Source organism: Lichenostomus cassidix, chromosome 12, assembly GCF_008360975.1.
Source record: "Lichenostomus cassidix isolate B80296 chromosome 12, HeHo_3.0, whole genome shotgun sequence".
In the NCBI taxonomy this organism is placed as follows: Eukaryota; Metazoa; Chordata; class Aves; order Passeriformes; family Meliphagidae; genus Lichenostomus; species Lichenostomus cassidix.
In genome coordinates, this window is record NC_139493.1 from 11,020,552 (window position 1) to 11,040,926 (window position 20,375).

At 39.3% G+C, this 20,375-nt stretch overlaps 1 protein-coding gene across 3 annotated transcripts in view; it reads left to right on the forward strand.

The window, feature by feature from the left end:
* Positions 1–20,375, forward strand: part of EEFSEC (eukaryotic elongation factor, selenocysteine-tRNA specific) — a 121,569-nt gene that overhangs the window by 66,503 nt on the left and 34,691 nt on the right. For 2 of the 3 annotated variants that reach the window (XM_085072609.1, XM_085072607.1), the window contains exon 6: positions 13,056–13,212. In XM_085072609.1, coding sequence (XP_084928735.1) covers positions 13,056–13,212 — 157 coding nt within the window. Of the gene's footprint in view, positions 1–13,055; positions 13,213–14,047; positions 14,072–20,375 lie in introns of those variants that run through there. The other variant, XM_085072608.1, reaches the window with a different exon arrangement.

Sequence of the window (20,375 nt, forward strand, 5' to 3'; positions counted from 1 at the left end):
CAGTACACTGAAAATGTAGAGACAGTGCAAAACAAAGGAGCATTTGGTTAAATAACACAAAGAACACAGGCAACTCTTTTTTTCCATTTTCACATTTCAATAAGAGCATTTATTTTAGTAGGCAAAAAGAAATTTCCTGCAAGATGTCCTACAATTGATAGCATGTTGAAGAAGAAATCAGGTACATGACATGGAGAACTTATGCCATGCCTAATGCATGCTGTTTCTATGTCACACAATAACAACAACAATAATAAATAATCTACTATAGTGCTTGTATTTGACCCATCTCAGTGTGGCAGAAAACAGAGGTGCTTTCTGAAGGAGGTAACAGCTACAGTGAAAATTAAAGGGGACTTGTTTGTATTCTGCCATCAGTATGGGGAGATGCACTCTCTGTAGTGGGTGGTGTTATGTTGCTGCCATAGCTTTGGCCTCAGTGGTGGTTACCTTTCAGTCAACAGTGGAGAATCACTTGTTTATACATTGCATAGTGGAATTTTTTATGATGAATGGCTTAGGTGGAAATGTACAATATATAAATAACTTCATTGTTTACCCCTTAATGAACAGACTTGATGCAAACTTCAGCATTTGTTTACTTGATGTATTGGTATGATAGGTGTTCTATTAAATATTGGGTAAAGAACTCTTTTAATTTTGGTTTTCCTAACTCAAAATTTCGTTGTTTGAACAAAATGTTTAGCGTTCTTCTTTTCAAAATTCCGTAAAGCTGAGTTGAGGATTGCATAATATCTCTCCCTAATTTGCTGTAGGAGACTAAACACTTGGCATATGATACCATGTTTGCAATGTGTAATGCAGACTTCTTGAATATTGTTTGTTTGCTTTACTAATTTAATAGTAGGAAGATCCCAGCTAGGGCATGATTAGTGAGGTTCTTCAAAATGCCTTACTAAATTAATTGATCAAATGGCCAATTCATATTTCTTCCTTTTTTCCTGAGGTTTTTGTTGCATTTTTCGCTCTTAAAAAAAAAAGTAAAAAGACGAGAAAATACAAGTTTCTCCTTTGAATTTCCACTACTGATTATGGAGGCCTTTTCTTTCACAGGAGTGACAAACCTGTGGCATTGTGTTGGTTTTTTTGGATGCCAGTTTTGCCACTAGGAAAGGAGGGTAGCTAAGAGGGGGGTGTCTCTAGCTTTCTGAAAATTTCATCTTTATTTATATGAGTTGTCTGAAACGCCCAAAATCCGCAGTCACTCTTCACAATTTTGGTAGCAGGTACATTGTCTCCTTTGTTTCATGTCCAGCTGCCTTTCTCTCTGGCTGCTGGAGATACTGAATTAGAATCAGGAGTCCAAAGTGTTCTGAGCTCTAGGCTGCAGAGAAGCTCTAGACCAAATATATATATCTGTCATTCTTCTGGCACTCTGGAGTTTTCTGAACTCATGAGACATTTGCCTTTATCTTAGCTGAAGATTGGCTCACTTGTGCATGGTCCATGCTGCCAGGATCCAGTGAGACCTGGTTTACAATAAGAATGGGAACAGAAATTTGTGACCCATGGAGAGACAAATGCTTTTCTCTAACTGAGCTGAACTGGTCCCACATTCTTTCTTTATTTCTGCTCCCAAAACATGGCACTAATCTCTGGGACTGAAAGACTTGCAGAGCACCAACTGTGTGAGTTGTCTGATGGGGTTAACAGAGTTTGCTGTTAGCCTTGGTCATACAATTTTAATTGTTTTTATTTAGTGTTATTTTCGAACTGTTTGCCAGTTTATATATTCTGCTTTTGATTTTACTGTGTAAATAATGGAATAACGTTAATCAATTACACATACTTTGTTTTCTGGCCCAGAAAATAACCAGTGAACGTGAGTTATTTAATATTTGACCAACAGAGTAATGTATTAGGCTATGTTAGTGAACTGCTTTATCTTTCTGTGCCTTTTAAAATGTAGATCAGGAAGGTTTATTATTTTATCCTGCCTTTGTCACACAGTGTGCCCTATATATGTGCCTTCATCACCGTGGGTATGGATACTAATTGATCTGTAAAAGGACAATTGCCATCGAGTGGTCTCTGCAGCTTTGTTTGTACCCAGGTTCTTACCCAGCAAATATTGTAAGAAAGGCTCATGGTGTAAAGTCCCAGGAGCACGCAGGGACTTGGAAGAGTTGGTGGGAAGAGGATTGTGCCAGGTATAAAGTCTGCTGGGGAAGTGCTTACAGCCGAGGGAGCTGCTGGTTAAGTCTGTGCTTTGCAGAGCACAGCAGCAGGAACAATTGGGTGGTACAGAGACTTATTTTAGTACACAAAGTCACCAGCGAATAGAAAATCTGAATCAGCTGGTCCCACCCTGCTGCTGATGGATGGCTGGAGATTAGGATCGCTGAATTTAGGGTGTCTATTCTTGGCACTGATACAGGAAAATTTCTTTCTCTGTTGAGCAAGGAAGCTCCCCCCTCCTCACCTTCCCTGGGGAGGCATAAAATAATAATAATAATATTAATTAAAAAATACATGTTACCTTCACAAGAAGTGAACTTTTCCTTCAGAGAATACTGCTGGGGAAAATTAGCTTCATAGTTTCCTGAAAGGCTGGGGGAGAGGGAGGTAGGGGCATGTAACACCCGCCTTGCCAGGTTCAGGATAGAAACATGCTCCCATAACTGGGTTGTAGTGGAATTCAATAGTACCCCTTTGTAAAACATCGCTGCTAATCTGATGTGGGGTCTCCCAAGCGCCCCTGCTTGCTGCTGGAATTAAAATAAATTCCCTGCAGTTTAACTACTAGTTTACCCAGGAGAAATCAGGCATTTATGGTTTGGCTTTTTGTTCCTATTCTGATTATTTTCAGAGCACTGATGGAATAGTAAGAACTGTAAATTCATTAAGTTTCAGCAACACAGTATTTTTCTTGTGTGCCCCTTGTGCCTGGTACCCTTTTGGATTACAAGGTTAATTTTTTTTTAATAAAGCAAGAATTATTTTCCAACTTATTTTCCAACATTTTTTGTCTCTACAAGAAAGTGTGACATTTTTCCTGTTTCGCATGCATGAAACTGAGGTGCTGAGATTGCATCTTGTTTATGAAAAAGTTGCATGATTCTACTGCAGTAATGGTTGTTATCTGGTATTGTATCATCAGATATTTTTGAGTCGTTGTGGAAATATGTGAATGCACTGTTTTGCTTTAGACCAGGTTTTTTTTTAATGTTGAAGTGAGTATGGTAAGTTTTTTTTAAAGAAGATCAAAATATGCTATTCCATCAGAACTAAGAGAACAGTGGCAGAGGTTTGTATTTGTTTAAGTTGATGGTTTCAAAACAGTGTGAAATACTAGTCCAGCTTTCTCTTGCAGAGAGGACTTGAGAGAGGGGAGAAGTTCAGTGGGAGGAAGTTTCTGTCAAGAGCATCTTTCTGGTGTGGTTATGTGGAGGCAGAGACTGTCGCCCTCTAGACACTTTATTTTGCAAACCCTTGGCTGCCTGACAGATGTGCTTTCAATAGGAAAGAGCTAGGCTAGCAACAAGTGGCTTGTACTGATAAAAAGGTGAAAGAGAGTGCTATTGTGAGCACCAGTGTGGCTCTAAGGAGCACGTTGTGGGAATATTGGTGGAAAAAATGGGCAAATGAGTGTGAGGGAGGTTTGTCCCTCTGATTTGGCATTCAGTGCTGGCTGTGGGTGTGGGCTGGCTGAATTGCAGCAGGTCAGCAGCTCCTGGAGCTGGAGACAAACAAATTACAAAGATAAACAGCAACTGTTGTCCTTGGTCTTGTGTTCTGGAGACAGGCTGCTCACCGTTCAGCTCTTCACAGTTCTGTGGGCAGAGAGACTTATATTAATCCTAACATCATCTCTGAAATACCTTCTTCTTTGAATTTAACCTCTATGCAGCATTGCAGGTTAATTCCAGTCTGACTCATGAAGCAGTTACTCAGTTCCTGGGATAAATCCTTTCTATTTGTCACATTATTTGCTCTTTGGCTTCCATGAACATACAGGTTGAGTGTGGAGAGTTTCAACTGTAAGGTGAACCATAACAGTGCATCATGCTTTCCTGCATGACTCAGATATTCTGCCTGTTTTGAAAATGTTTGCACAAGCAGGATTTATCTTAGGATGGTTGTCACAGGGTCCTATTGTCAAGGGTACTCGTAAATCAGTAGCTCTGGCAGAAACAAAAGGAGAAGGAAAACTCTGCCTTGCATAGCGTGAGCTGCACCTTCTGCACTTTCAGGCTTGTGTAGTGAAAAATATGCACATGTTGGCTGGAATGGTTTCCCATTTTAGCATAGCTTTCCTATCAGAACGGGCTTGTCCTTGCTCAAGATATGTTATCTGTGTTCCTCTGACACGTAGAAGAATTAATTATCTCTATTTCAAAGTTTTTTATGTATCTTTCTCATTGTTTGCCTTGATCTTAGGCTTTACTTGAGCAAATTTCATGGTGCACGATGTCCTGGTTTTGTTCACTCTGTTCATAGGTTTTGTGGGTTGCTGGAGAGTGAGTTTTCTTGTACTCATTCTCGTGGGGACTGAGGCCATCATGTAGCCAGCATGCTAAGTTTGCTAGGGATGCTTATTGCTCAATAACAACATGTTACTAATTGTTTGAAAATTGGTGTGGTCTAAGTGTCCCCAAGGAGAAGCACATTGTTGCAAGAGTGAGATGTGAAAGCAGGGTAAGTTATCAAGATCTGTATCAGTGCATCTTTTCTGAAGCTTGAATGGAAGAGAGAAAGCTTATCTTTCAGCATCTTTTAAAAAAGGGTTGTTTCCTCTTCTTACAGCAGGATAGGAAGAGCTTTGTCAGAGCTAGTGCATTACCTGAGTGGTCAAATAGAAGGTCTTTGTCACCATCACTTCACAGATCTTTCTGGCCTCTCAGAAGAAGGATGAGATATTGTGGAGATGAGTGCCATTAAGCAACTGCAGGAACTGTGAGAAAATGGTATTAAATTTGTTGATGACCAGCAATGACCCAGACTGTCCCTTGGGGAGCTAGGCATTTTCAAAAGCAACAGTTTTGAAAACGGTGTGTTTTTAAAAACTATGAGCCATATTTTGTCTTTTAATTCCTTATGGTTTTTTGTCAGTGGAAACAGCAACATGTAGTTACTGAGCACATGCCAAGTTTGTAGTAGCTCAGCCAGACTACTGCAGGAAGGTGCAAAGGAGGAAAAATGGACTTGCCCATGAGTGAATAGGAACATCTGATGTGATTCATATAAGGGATGAGACCAGTTCTGGGGAGGTTATCTTTGCTTCAGGAGGCAGTAGGTTAATGTGGGAGTACCAGAGTATCCCTGTCTGGAAAGATTCCTGGGTAGTGGATCATGGATAAGGAACACTGGTAGTTTTTTCACTGAGTCCTTTCCAGATGCCCATGATACTAGAATTTGTTTCACAGAGTTGTGTCTATAGACTGTTTTTAAAACATGTATGACAGAAATACTGTTCCTTGAATTTTCTGTTGTGTGGTTGCATGGTGCTGCTAGGAATTAAGAGAATTAAATTTTACCTTCTTGAATAGTTAGATTCTTCCATCTAACTTATTTCTAGGAAAAGGATGTTCCATTGACTTGCTAGAGCTAATGTTGCATCTGCTATTTTCTTACAGTGATAGTACAGTGCAGGGGGAGAGCAAGTACAACTCAGCATCAGGCAGGTACTGATGCTGTCTGGGTGACTGAGGTGGGGTGTGCAGGCTGATAGGGGCACAATGTGACTAACAGGGCCAAGCTGTGACATCTGATTGAGTGCTGCCTGAAGGCACAAGCAGTGACCTGGGCTGTCTGCAGAACCCTCTGTGACTCTAGCTGGGAGAAGTGGTGGATGTCACTCCATCATCTACTGTAAACATGCAGACGCCACAATTAATATTTTTCCTGCTTTGAAGTCTGAACATGAGTTTGTTTGGTTCTGCTTGGCTGCTGATGGTATGCTAAATACAGTAATAATACAGAGATGAAGGCAATCAGGTGAATAAAAGTGTACAGTACATTCACTAGTTAAAATGCACTGTTAAGTAGGAATATAAAAGGTGCATTTATTTATTGGCTCTTGTTTAGTTTTTGAGTAAAAAGGTTTGAGAAGCTTGGTAGGGGAAGGGAAAAGGGAGGGCTTACTGCCCATTAAACAGAAATACCATTTCTGCTAATCAGTGCTGAGAAAAGGATGGTGATGTTTCCTGACATTTCCTAACTGAGCATATGGATTAACACAGTACAATAAATCTGTCATAAAAGTGTACCAGGTAAGTTGCAGAATCTGCTGTCTTACCCATAGGAAAAAAAGTGCTTTTTTCACTCACCAGCAAAAGAATGAATGACTTGCTCCACATGACTGAGTAGCAGAATGTTGCAAGGTTTGAGTAACACCTATGGTTATTATTTATATTATTAAATTTAAAATACAGACATGCTTTTGAGTCTTGCAAGTGTGTGGACAGCTGGTCTTGATTTTTCTGAGGTTGTGTAAGAGTCACCTGTGGGGGAATCAGTTTGTCAGCAAGGCAACCAATACACCATTTTATTTATTGGATACAAAAATAAATTAAGAATGTTACTTAGGTTGCAAAATCAAGAACTTGAAAGTAAGGAAATACCAGATTTACAGTTGCATATGCAACATTAATTCTGTTCCCCTGTGCACCTAATAAGGCAAGGTTCCTCTGAAATTTTTTTGGTTGTGGTCATGTAAAGACTATATCATGGAGCATATCAAAGAGGAACAGGGATAAGGTTGTATGGACATCTGGCATTTCTTAACTTCTTAAGTGCCCAATTCTGCAACTTACATTTATATAAAACCCAAGTTATTTAATTTCCTAGGTATTTTTAAAGTAGAAAGATAAAGTAAAACTAAACTTCCATATTGCTGGAGCATAGCCATCCATTTACTGTACACCTTCACTGGGGCTGGAGTTACAAACATCCAGCTATGTAGCACAGGCTTGTATTGCTTGATGGCACAAACCAAATGGGAGGAGGACACTGGTACCCAATAGTAGTGGTGGCTTTGGGTAGCAGTTCCACTCACTGCAGTTAGAGCTCCTTAGGGGAGTGGACAGACTCAGGATGTTTGTTTGGCCATGCTGTGTCTTGAGGAGGGAATGCAAGTCTGTCAAGAGTCAGCTCTCTCCTCTTCCTCAGCATCAGTTGCTTCAGGCAGCTCTTTCAAGGCCTGTCCTGTCCTTGTTGCCTGCTTAGTTTCCAGTGAGGAATTTGTAAGCCTCTGCTCTTTGTTACCCCCTGCCCTCCTCAGGCTATTTGTGGGCAGTTTTCTTTAGGAAGAAATTTAACTTATAGTCACTATACCTGACCTCCTGCTATGTGCCAGGTCTATGCACTGTTCCACAGGAAACTTGCTATGTTTCCTTTTGGATGGTTAGGATCTAAGAATCTGAGATCACAGTTAAAAACACACAGGCAGTTTCTTAACTATTTTAAGGTATTTTAAGTCTTGGAGGTACCACCAGAGTCCTCTTGGCTGCTCAGAACCTTCTCCAGGAAGAGGACACCTCTTCAGCTTGGCAGTCCTCTCTGTGTCCTGCTTACAAAGCCAGGTCGAGACCTGTGCATACCATCTTGTCTACAGAACAGCCTGTTTCTTGGTTTGTTTTTTTTTCTTGGATAGTAAGCATCACAGGGTTTTTAATCTGTGTAGCAAGCCAGGGCTGGCTTGTCTGGAGATAAAATAGTGTAGGAGGTAGTAACAGTCTTGAGCCTCCTCTTTTCCATATCTTAATATTGCTTTTCCCACGTAATGGGAACGCAGCATATATTAATAAAAAATAAAATCATGACATGAGCTAGTTTCTTCTCACTTGATAAAACTAATGTGTTCATTTAGACCATGTCAGGAATTCAGTGCCTGTGTTTGTTTTGGGATTCAGCCCTTCTATGCTTTAAACAGAGGTGAGCGAAACTTGCGCTATAAAGGTGCATAATGAATGAACAGTGCCTTGTTGTTACCATGTTCATGCCTGGAGAATGCTGGAGAATGGGGAGGTATAGAGCTTTTAGAACCTAAAGCAGTCTGGTTGTGCACCTCTTTCTCATCGTCCTGACTCAGTACTCATCACGTCTTTTTTGCTGCCATGCAAGATTTTACCAGGCTCTATTGGTGACACAATGCTCAGCAAAGAGAAGGGCATTCAATGGCTGCTTGTTAAATATTCCCAAACTCAATTGTCCCTTTACTCAGGAAGGCAGAGAAAGGAAAATCTTTCTTGGATATAAGAAACATAGGCTGGTGAGAGATGGGATGAACATCTGAAAACCAAGTTAATGGGTGTGTGGAGATGTTGATAGTGTGGCATCTGTTAAAATAGCAGTAATGAGATGTGAAGATGAAGGCTTCTAGTGCTGGAGGGAGTTGCAGAAAGAGAAGTCTTTATGCTGCTGCAAGTAAGCTCCTGAGGAGAAGCTGTGGCTGACCAAATCATTCTTTCTTTGTACCAAGTTGTTCACCTTGTTCTCAGTAACAAGCTATAAGCTGGAATTCTTTGTAGGGTCAAAAAAGCTGGAAACTCGATCATTGGAGCAATCCCCTCAGTTCCCTTGTCCTTCACCCTTTTTGTGGCCTCACGCACCATCATTTTCTCAATGTATGAAACTTCGTTTTAAAGAAGAACAGGAATTTGCAGCCTCAAAAATATTCCCACTTCTCACACAGAAATGGAAGGTGCTTGAAACTGTTTTCTGGAAATAAATGAGCTGTCACTGATCGTGATGAAGATGTCTCGAGTGTACTTTTTCTGAAGTACAAAAAAGTAATAAAAATGCTTTGTATTTTCAGTGTTAGTCACAGGTTCTTTTTGTTCTTTTTCCTCTCCTGTTGTTTTTCTGCATTAGTTTCAATGGACCTTTTATTAGTTTGCTGAAAATAATCCTTAGGCCTTTAAAAAATATTTATTTTTAAACTCACGTAATTTTTTTATTAAATCAGAGAAGGTTATTCTCTGTATCTTTTTAATACTTAATATTCAGTGCTTTTACTTTTTCTGTCTTAAACCTTTCCTTCTTTCCCTCTTATACTGGCACCACTTTGTTTCTTCTTCAGTGTTTCTGTTCTGATCTGCTTTTTTTTTCCTATAGATACATTAAGAGATGAGAGTTATTTGCTCGCAAAATGTGTGATTGATTGTTTGAGTGAGAGGGTGTTCAGATGACAGTCACTTCTAAATTATCCTAAAAAGGAGGGTTGTTTAACAGGCTGGACAGTATGACTTGCTATTCTGCTCAAATGGGAATCATGGAGTTGTTTTTCCTTGGAATGAATACTATGGTTTGCCCTGAATTCCAACACATGGCCTGAACTGTGGTTTTGCAAACAGTCTAAGGCAGGGTAAGTACTCCTGCGGTGGGTAGTAGCGAGTTGGTTATTTTTTTATGTGAACTTCTTGGTTTTAGCACAAGGGTTATGTGCCAGAGATGCACATACTTCACCTATGGTTATAAAGTACTGTTTACTTTTTTTGTGTAAACACAAAAGCCAAGTGGGAAGGGATATTTCATAAACTCAGTGCTATTGTGTCCTCTGGTCTAAGCCATAAAACAAGAGTAACAGAGACGTTCCCTTTGAACTTGAAATCCCTTTCTAAGCTGCTGATCTAACCTAAGTGAGAGGGGGAGACTATACCAGCCAGAAAATTTCTCTTCTGGGTATTTTTCCCTTCCCTCCCCTTTTCTTTTTTTAAAGTCCTTAAGTGAGTTTGATGCTGCACCTCTGCCCATAAATTTAAAAAAATATTATCGTAATGTAGGTCAGTGAACTGAAACGCCACTGTACACCATGGGGGATTAAAGTCAGAGAGGCAGCCCTCTCCCACTCCTACTAGGTCATATGACAATATAAACAAGAAATGCAAGGAGCCTTCAGCTTTTTCTTGCCCTAATCCTTTGTTTATGCAGCACTTAAACTGACTTTTGGGGTCGTCTCTGTCTGGCATTAAAGCCCTAAAGCTTTTTGAAGTTTCCCTGAAGTTAATAAAATTAGTCTGCCCTCATTGCTAGGCCCCTTGCTGCTGCTTCAGAGCAGACTGCATATCCCTTACTGTCTTTGTGGCATTTGGCTTTGTAAGTTCATAATATTTTATACTGAAAAAACGAGTGAGAGAAAAGCAGAAAGCTCTCCCAAAAGGCTGTTCAGCTAATAGGCAAAGTGATTGCCATTGTAGATGTTCTGAGAACTCAAAGGGGATTAACTTAAAATCCCACGATTGGAGGTAAATTGCTGGTAAAGTAATTGGAAGTGTTGAGTTTCAGTTAGAGAGAGCAACATGCATTTCTCTGCCTTTTTACAAAGCAAAGCTAAACCAAAAATTAAATTTTTCTTTTATTTTTTCTAACATGATTTTGAAGTTGAGAAAATGAGCTTTCCTTCATAGCAATTCTCTCCTACACTCATTTATTTTAACGCAAAGACTGATCCAGTTATCTTGGTTCCTGTTAGGACAGGCATTCTCTTATTATTTAGTCTTTGTCAGGGATGAATTGATGGTAGGCTCACTGGAGGGCATGGATGGCACAGGATGGGGTGTGTGGTGTTTACTGTGCGAGACTGAGACCTCAGGTCATAAAGGTTTTATTCCAAACAGCCAGTCAGGCAAGTCACTGATCACTTATTATCTCAGCACCACTAAAGTGGTTTTGTTTCTAATGGCCTGTAGAGATGCCCAAGGAATCGTGGTGATACCTACAGAACATATTGATTGGTTAAAGGAGGGATTTTTTTTTAATGAGTTGACCATTCGAGTGAAAAGGACAGTACAGCTGGAGCCCTTGGTTACTCTCCTATACTGAATGTACAAGAACAAGACCCTAAAAAGCACCTTTCCTCATAAAAGATAAGTGTTTTTTTTAATTCAAAAGGAGTTAAGTGAGTGTGGCATAACTAAATGGTGATAGATTTTGTTGCTGTTCTAATAATCAATGAAAGGTTATCATTGCTGGTTTACTCTGAGGTACGTGATGCCTGTAACACTTGTTCACAGAAATCATTTGAGTTTTTTCTGTCAGCTTTGCTGGGGAGGCTCTAAACTGAACTATGCTAGCCTGGTATGATTGCTCACCCTGTAATTCAGTTTTTAATTAAGTTAAAGATAACTTTGAAGTGCTCTTGGAAAAATAAAAGATGTTTATGTGGCCTTTAAAGTTGGCTTCCTGTGCCATTTGAGGGATAACTGCAAAAATAATAGATACATTGGAGATCCTCCCTGGAGCGTATTGTACCATCTGTATTGCAAACATGGGGTTAAGAAACATGTAGCCAGCAGTGGACAAGAGTGATGAACAGTTTTGAAATAATTGCTTTAGGAATAAAAGGTTTATAGGATGAAGTAAGATTTTAATTTCTCCAACTACTGCAATTGAAAAAAAAGTGTGTTTTGAGAATGTAAGTGCTTCTTCAGGTTGGAATTAACAGCTTCTTTTTCTTCTATCCTTCTTTCTCAGACCCAGAGAAAGGCAAGTATGCCTGAAAGCTTATCTCCCCCCTCTACCACCACCTATTATCAGGGGTGGTAGGAAAAGACATTATTCAGTTTCACATTTAAGCCAGGATGTTGCCGAGCAGTGATACTGCCATTAATGGTTCACAGGCTATTTTGAAGCAGTGGGAGAGGACAGACACATCAAAAAGCCAGAAATGTGTCCTTTTGGGGAAGGATGAGGAGTGGATGTTTGGACAGTGAATGTTGTTGAGACATCTGAGTGTTTCTGCCTACAGTCTTGGCTGCACCCAGCCCAGAGTGCAGCTGCCTGTCCTGTTGTCATCTCAACGTGACAGAAACAAGAAGGGCTGTAGATATTTCTCATCCTGCATCTGGTCTGGGACAGGGAGAGGTCCTGCTAGTGCTCTCCAATACTGCACAGCCCTTTCAAGACTGTTTATAGCTGAGCAAGTAAGCTCTGTTTAAAATAAAACAAAAATGAAATTTCTGATGCTAGATTTACTGCCATACCAGGATTGGCATTAAAATAGAGGTGCATATATATGTAACAAAATAATAATGATCCTAGGGATTTGAGTCTGTATATGCATTATAGTTTATGGAGGAAGCTTCAGGGAAAGATAGTTGCATAATAAACCAGCAATACTTTGACTCATCATTTCAACTGAATAAAGGGGAGTGTTCAAAACTGGTTGTAATTCTTTACTGTTCTAAGTCACTTAGGTGTTTGAAACTCTTAGGTGTAGCTAAAAATGGGTCCAAAGATATGAAGAGGAGCTGTAACTTTTACTATAAAAAATAATCTTGGAAAGATTTAAGTAATATCCCCATATTTATTCTGATAAATAAATGTTCTTTCCGCGTCTACAAGGTAGAGTAACTCCAGGCGTTGGGTATACAAGGATATTCACACCTACAGGATTAGGCTCACTTGACTGCACCTTATACTTTGTAATGCCTAAGGGAGGGTTGTTTATCTTGCCTTACCCACCAACCTCACTGCCTCCTGTTCCTGATAGCTTAATTAAGAATTCAACTTGGAATGGTTCTTCCCACTGGGTTACAAACCTTGAAATTAAAATTGGATACAATGGTCATAAGGCTTTTGGTTTAACAAATCAATATGTATGTAAAGGTGAATATTTAAAAGGCTCTATTTAGAAACTCTGTAATTTCTTTGGAAGTGTAGCTGTTGGAGTGCAGGTCTGGAGCTAAGAGAATGTTTGTGCTGGTGATAATGTACTTAGCTGTAGGATAAATAATAGAATAAACTTTCTGTGAGCATAGGTACTTAAGTGACTTTAATGGAAAGGTTTCAAAGAAGAAAGAATATTTTAATTAACTGATATTTACAGCATGTTCTGATGCAGGTTTTGTTCTTCCTATATTTTGATAAGGGAGGTGAAAGCAGAAATATGTCAATTCACAAAGTCTTCTATGGCTTTAGACACAAATTGCCTTAAAGTCAGCAGTTTAGATGACTTATCTAGAGTTTTGTTCATTTGGGGGTAAATGGTTTGTCAAAGACATAGTGGTAGAAGTTGTCAAACCTATCATGTATCAGGGAAAATTTCTTGTCACTTGAGGTGGTAAACTCATGAATCCCTATTTCTTTTGCAGGTGATGGACGATTACAGTGTGATTGGTCGTTCATTGTTTAAAAAGGAAACTAACATCCAGATTTTTGTGGGCCTGAAAGTGAAACTTTCTACAGGAGAAGATGGAATAATAGATGGTGGTTTTGGACAAAGTGGTAAATTCAAAATCCGAATTCCAGGTAGGTGCTTAGCAGTTAACAAATACTAATCTATGTCAAATGTAAAGGATCTTTCCATATTGCAAGGTGAAGTGCTAGCAGTAATCTCCTGAAGTTTTGAAATCAGCTCATACCCAGTTGGAGCACTGATCTGATGGGGACTTTACCTCTTCTAATTACATGATGGTGGGTCTGACTTAGTGTGGGACTGAATGGCCTGAAGCCACATCCCCTGTGTCAACAAACTCAGGTCTCAAAATGAATTCTGGCTAAGAGGCAGTAACTTAGAAATCATGCTGTGCCCAGAAAGGTTTGTGGTAATCTCTCCTCCTTTAATGTATGTATGATTTGCACCAGAGCCCTTCTGAACAAATAAAAGAAAGCAAACCTGCAATCATTTTTACCTGTAGCTACTTATTAAATGTAGTATATTGGATGCAAGTTCCTTAAATTGGCTCTGTTCTGCATGTTATTACCTAACTTGCCTTCAAGCAAAAACTGCTTGATAAATGGGTTTTTGGACATCTTGAGAGTTTTTTTATTGCTTGTGTCTCCTGGTTTTATGATATTATATATGACTGTATTTTTCATCCTTGGTGAATTACAGGAAGGATTTATGCCTCCTTAGGTTAGAGCATGGGAAATGATGGGTGCTAGAGTTTATAAGTGTCATTACTGGGTTTTTTTCTCCTTCTTTTAAGGCAGGAGAGTAGTTCTGAGCCTTTTCAAAAGGCAATAATAGGTGTTGCATTTAACTCAGATTGCAGGATAAGATTTTAAGGATACCAGGCAGTACTTTTGTATTTCTGTTGTGTTTTCAGCCCATTTGTCACTAGTTAATCCCCCACCCTCTTAGGGAGATGAGCAAGATTACTTCTGTTCAACAAGTGGAGAAAAGAAATTTTAATGTTCTATGACAGCAAACAGTCAACATAGCAATTGATCTACAAAGAAAGGTGAAGTTTCCTGATTCCTTGTGGAAAATGGACTATTTTTCCATTTAACTTATAGTTAACAGCTCTAATTTTGACCCTCTGCAAGTTTCCTTTCTTCCTATTACAAGATAAGAATTTCTGACTATATAAAATGGTATATGTTCTATCCTAGCTGTACTTCTGTTTTTGTCATCAAATGCTAGACTTTGCAAAAAGGTCTGAGGGCCTAATTAACAAGCACACTTCACATTTAAAGAAAAAGGTTGCACCAGATACATGTTTGCTTTCAGTTTTCTAGTATAGAAAAGCTTGTAGGGATTCACTGAGGTATCTTTAGGTAGGTGATGAAATGATGCATAGATGACCTTAAAGCTGAAAAGCTGAAAATTAAGATGATGTCTTGCTTAAAAATGTAATTATGTAACGTTCTTAGTAATTTTTAGTAATTTTTCTCTCCCAGAGGCAAAAACTTGATGAAAGAAAAGGAGGATGGCATTTACATTGCCATTTGTACATTTTTGGGTGGAGGAAATGGTTTTTCTTGGGACAGGGAGAAGCCTTATAAGGAGTCTTTCGTACCCTTGTGGATGTAAGAGGAACTGTAATTGTGAACCAGCAGTTATATGAAGAAAACTGTATGTAGGTTTAGATAATGGCATTTGGCTCTGTCTATTGAGTTAGTGGGAAGAAATGATACCTTTCACCAAGGTGTTCATTATCTAATCTTGATTACACTCATCTGATGTTTAACAGCAGACCCTGAAACAGAGGACCCTTTATAGTTTGTTCTTTCAAAGAGAAGAATATGTAGCAGAATGCTAGAATTTAATACCTCTCTAAGGTAGGCAGAATAATAAAGCTTAGTTTGCTTTGCTTTAGTCTGGGTCAAACTTGGGTGCTCTTGTCTGGAAAGAAAAGGCAATAGGTTAAATTAGCTCAGGTTAAGAGTATCAAAGAACGAGAGAGGAGCATAGAATTGGAAAGAGCCTAAAAACCTGTGTCTTTAAGAGTTGCAGAGGTTTGTATGTAGGGGGAGGGCCATTGCTGTGATGCTGCTTGAGTCAACTGCAGTTCACATTCCTTTGTTAGATCAGTGTTGCTTTTTTAATGTGTCTGCATCCTGTTTGTGGGTTGGATTTTAAAAAAAAATTTAACTGGTCAGACTTTTCTCTCCCTTACCCCCACCCCATTCTTCATCCTTGCCTTCTCTCATACAGTCTCTTACAGATTATTTTGTGAAGAGCTTTTTAAAATTTTTTTCTAAAGTTATTGTTCTGTGATTCCTTCACAAATGTATTAGGGAGTGGGAGGGAAGGGAAGGAAATGTCCAGGATGAAAACTGCCTTGTACAGCCTCTGCCTGGCAGTCAGTCAGTCCTCTCATATTTAAAACCAGTCCTAACCTCTGGAACTGAGTTAAATTGTTCAGCTAGTTGACCTGACAATAGCTGATGGCTGGTTTTAGAAACAAACCTCTGCGTAGCAGTAAAAATCAAGAAGCCATGTCAGAGATTTGTGTCATGACTACTAAAGGTAATAAGGCATGGTCCCACTGGTGCCAGCAGCACCCACTCACACCAGCAAGTGTTGGGCTCCCCAAGTGTTGTTCCATAGTCACTTGGAAATGGCTTGTGTTTTCTATGGATCAGACTGGGAATATTGTCCTATGTTGTCTGTGGGCTGAAACTTGGCAGAGCACAACTGGGAATGGCAGAACGTGGATCTGTTTCTTATTCTGGCACTGCTTGTGTGCAGCCATAAGTCAGATAATTCTCTCTGCTCTTCTGCTCTGTGAAATGGGGATAATTACTATCCATTCTGGAAAAAACCCCAAAATAATGAAATCTCTGATTTAGATTTATTCCAGGCTTAGAGCATTAGTATTTCTTGAAAAGGCCTAATTATCTTTTTTTAGAGTACAAAAAACACATCTAGAGTACAGCATGCAATTGGAAGTTTCTCAGTCACTGAAAGATGTCAGTAGTTTGGAAGAAATTCAGGAAAGAGCAGCAAGAATGCTGGAGAGGCTGAAGGCATTGATTTATGAGGGAAAGAAGATGAAAAGAAATGCATGAAACTTGGCTAAATGATGTCTAAGTGGGAGATATGATTATCTGCAAGTATTTGAAGAACATAACGGAGAAGAATCCCTTAGGGTGGTCCAAGGAGGTGGAAGCAAAGCTTAATAACATGAAATAAAGCAAAGTGTAACTTGACTATTGAGAGATGTTATTTAGCAGAGATGTCTTGTGCTGCCAGATCATTTTTGCAGAGGAAGATGATGTATTCCATTTGACAATACTTGTGTGTAGTTTGCCTGGATGTTTGCTAGTGCAGGGTAAAAGAGGCAGGCAGCAGGATGGTGGGTGGAAGTACAATTTATTTTTCATCTTACTTCTGGTTTTGTGTCCAGGCGTGCTTTTATTACTTGAATGACAAGGTATAACCTGTTTTCTAGAATGTTTGCAGCAGCCTCTAGTTTAAAAGAAAGAAAAAAAAAAAGTATTTGCTAGTAGATCTGCTGTTCTGTAAGGCTCAGTTGTGGAGCTGTTTGTGCTTTAACTGAGGCAAAGTTTCAAAGCCTGTTAATTGACAGGATGACACTTCCTTTCCAGACTGGTTGCATGATCAAATGCATAAAAAGGGGGACATAATCTCTAAACTCACAAGAGAGTTTTGCTTAGTTTAAAAAGCAAACAGGATTTGAAAGGCAATTTAAACTACACTGCTTTTAAAGTTACGCTTTGTGTGGATGAGGGAGTGAGCTACTGATGGGGTGCTGCTTGCTGAGGTGGGTGATATGTGGCAGCTGCTTTAGTTGTAAATGGAACACTGTATAGGGTAAATGAGTGAAAACTATTGTTCAAGAACAAGTTTGGGGAGGCAGGAACTGTATGTTTAAGTGTCTTATTCTAAAGAAGATAAAAGCTAGCAATGACAGTCTTTGGAAAATGCTTATTTCAACATACCTTGCACCAAGGAATGTTGTGCCAGTTGATAAGAAATTTAAAGGGAAGTTCAGCAAATAATTTGAATAACCTAGTGCTAATTGTGGATTTTAACTGTCTCTCAGCCAAGAATTGACCCTGTAAAACTGTGCTTGGTTGGCAAAGTCATGATCTGTTGATGTGCCTTGACATCTTCTAAAAAGTTGACTATACGTATGCCTATTTCTTTGGTTTTGGTTCGTTGCATTTCTCTTGTGCTTGATTATAAAACATAGCAACTTTTTAAATATAATTGGAGCATATGTGATATCTCAGGCATAGTTCACTTTCCTTTCTGTCTTTCTGTCTAATTGCTAGTGAAGTGTTCATCCTTTCTGAGGCACTGCAACATATTTGACTGCCATTCTCCTCTTTTTGACTAAAATTGCTATACGTGAGTTAAGAGCTACCTTATTTCTTAAGGTGAAAGAAGCAGTGCATATCTAACACTCCTAAGAGTTGAACACTTCCCTGAATTGAGCAAATTCAAATGTAATAAAAGACACTTTCCATAAGAAGAGATACAAATGAGAATATTGGAGTGCAAGCTTTGTGGCTTCGCTGTTCTTTTTACTCATCCAGGATAACAGGAGTTTTAAATTTCTTAAAATGAGTAAAGACAAACTGGTTTATGACTTTGTCTTTTGTTGGCAGTAACTTTTTGCCTTGCACTGGAGAGAACAAGTCCATTTCACTGTTTCCACTGCTGGTCATGGTAAGAGGGATTGAATGTGCCATAAAAGCCTGTTCTGAAGTAGCAGTGCAGATGTGCTCCCTAATCTGGGACACAGCACCTCTGGGATCCTGCAGTGTTGGTATTAACATGGTATAAAGTGGTCAGAATGAAGTGTCTTGAGAATTTTTTGTTTTCTTACATGTGAAATTAAGGGTGGAGATGCAGAATATGTTTCCCCCCGAGTGTATTGTGGATTTGGTGCATCTTTGGTGTTTTTATATTTTGCCACATACTTTTTTCATTGGATGAGATCCCACACTGGCTTTCAAAGTACTTAATGACATAGTGGGAGAGCTAAGATATAGGAGCTATATGTAAACAGCACTACTCTGCATAATTTCAGTTCCAGTTAAAAACTGGGAATTAAAGTTTAAAAGTGGAATTCAGGGGTTTTCAGCATTTTTTTAGCATTCCACTTTAGCAAGGAAGCTGACTAGAGGTTAAATAGCATGAGGGAAACTAAAGTTATGCAAAGATGGAAAAATGTAACAGTAAAATAATTTGTGTCTTCTGTAATTCCCTCCTTAAGAGCTATCTTAATTATATCCTTTTTTGATATTTGGTTGGATTTTTTAAAATTACTATTCAAGGCATATATCACTTTGTTCAGGTAGATCTCAACACACCAACATAGCTGGCATTTGTGGAATATTACTTTCAGGTGTTTGGGTTTTTTTAATAACTGTAGGAGACAAGCTTTAAATGGTTGACTGTAGATAAATGTCATATTCCCAACTCTGTGATTTGGAGGGCACTCCTTACTGACATCAGCAGGAATGGGGCAGTCTAAACCTTTTCATTGCACTGAGAATAATTAAACATCCTGTCACTAAGCAGCATACCTTTTTTGTGGGAGATCTTGACATTTGGAATTCTTTGCTTATGTTGCATTAGAATAGGATAATCTTCTCTTAGGCCAAATGGAATTTAGGCACATTTAATGTCCTTGTTTTCTCAGCCTGGCTCCCGTTTTAATAAAGGAAAATAAAAAATTGTTGGCTGCGAGGGTCTGGTGGGTTGCCATCCCTGTCAGTATCAGGTGAGGCTGAGCAGGATTTCAGTCAAGAGGAAAAACAAAAGCCCAAGGGCAAAGAAATCTGTGTAGCTGTGTTTTATTTAAAAGCTGGAGATTAGCTCTGCTTGTTCTTTCACAGTCTCTTTTCCCCTACCCTCTAAACCAAACAAAACCTAAAATCCTTGAGGGGTACTTCAGGCATAAATCTCCTTCTCTCCTTTTTGTGAAAGTTGGCTGGTGTAGTATGGACAGAGGCTGGGAGAGGATTGTTGCCAGGGAGGCATCACTTCCTTGTATGATCCCCTCTTGAGCAGATTAAACTGTAGTGATGTGGAAGTCCTGGTGACCACATAGGAGCTAGGAATTCGTGCTGCATTTACACAGAAAGGTTGGCACGAAGGAATCAAGCCTACCTTTGGAGTGATGACATCATGGGAGCCCATATTGACCTTTGAAGCTGAGCAGCCAGATTTACTGACCTTCGAGTGTTCTTGTGGAATCAAAGTCAAGATTTTTGCACATTCCTTCTGAATGAACCAGAAGTCAAGGAAATATTAATAAACTGCCTGTCTTCTTCGTTCATGTTAGGATTGGGAGATCCTAACATGATGACATAATTGCAGGATGAAATCTCTAAATTTGGAGCTCTGAAGGGGGAATATGTTGATGGTGTGGTTGGTTTCACAGGCAGAAGGTCATTACACACTAGAGTAGATGCTGTGCTGTGGGAAGGTTATGACTCTTCTTTGGCTCTGAAGTGTCTGTCCAGCAGGTTGCTTTTCCGCAATCAAGCAGACCTGGATTACAGAATTATCAGACATCAGGTGGTGTAGCAGCATTTGAGTGTGTCTGTGGAGGGAAAGCTCCTCCTGAGCTCTTGAAAGGAAGGGCTGAAGGGAAAATCCAGTCTCGCTCTGTGCCTGAGATTGCCCTCTGCAGATGGAGGCTGTTGGGAATTGAGCTGCTTAAATAGTCTGCTCCAAGTGTGTTATAATTAAGTTTCCTTTTTGGCCTCCAAGAACAGCAATTGCTCTACTAGTTATCCTGAAGTTAAGTTTCAAATCCCTGTTGCAAAATAGAAAGATGCTATAATAGAATTTGTTTCTTAATTTGAGGATAAAATCGGGATCTGATAGTGAGGGGAGAGCTTGGGAGATGACTGTGGGTTTTTACAAGTATTTTTGAAACTGAACAGTTGTTTCAGTTGGCAGTGACATTGGCAGTCAGCTGTCCAAAGTACTCATGATGGTAAGCCCCCAAAGAATGATTTTCTTTTTATTAAAAAAAAAAAATCTGTAAAAATAGTTTCTTTTCTTAGATAAACTCAGGTCGTATATAAGGTTCTCCTAAGCCACAAGAGCTAGATAGATAAATTAAACAAACTGAGATTTGCACTCAGTTGCATGTTTTTAGGATCTGGGATTTCAGAAGAGGTGCACTTATCTTGAGATTTGTGGTAAAACTGAGAGCTGGAAATGCTGCTGTGTATAATAACCTTACTTCTGTGTAGTC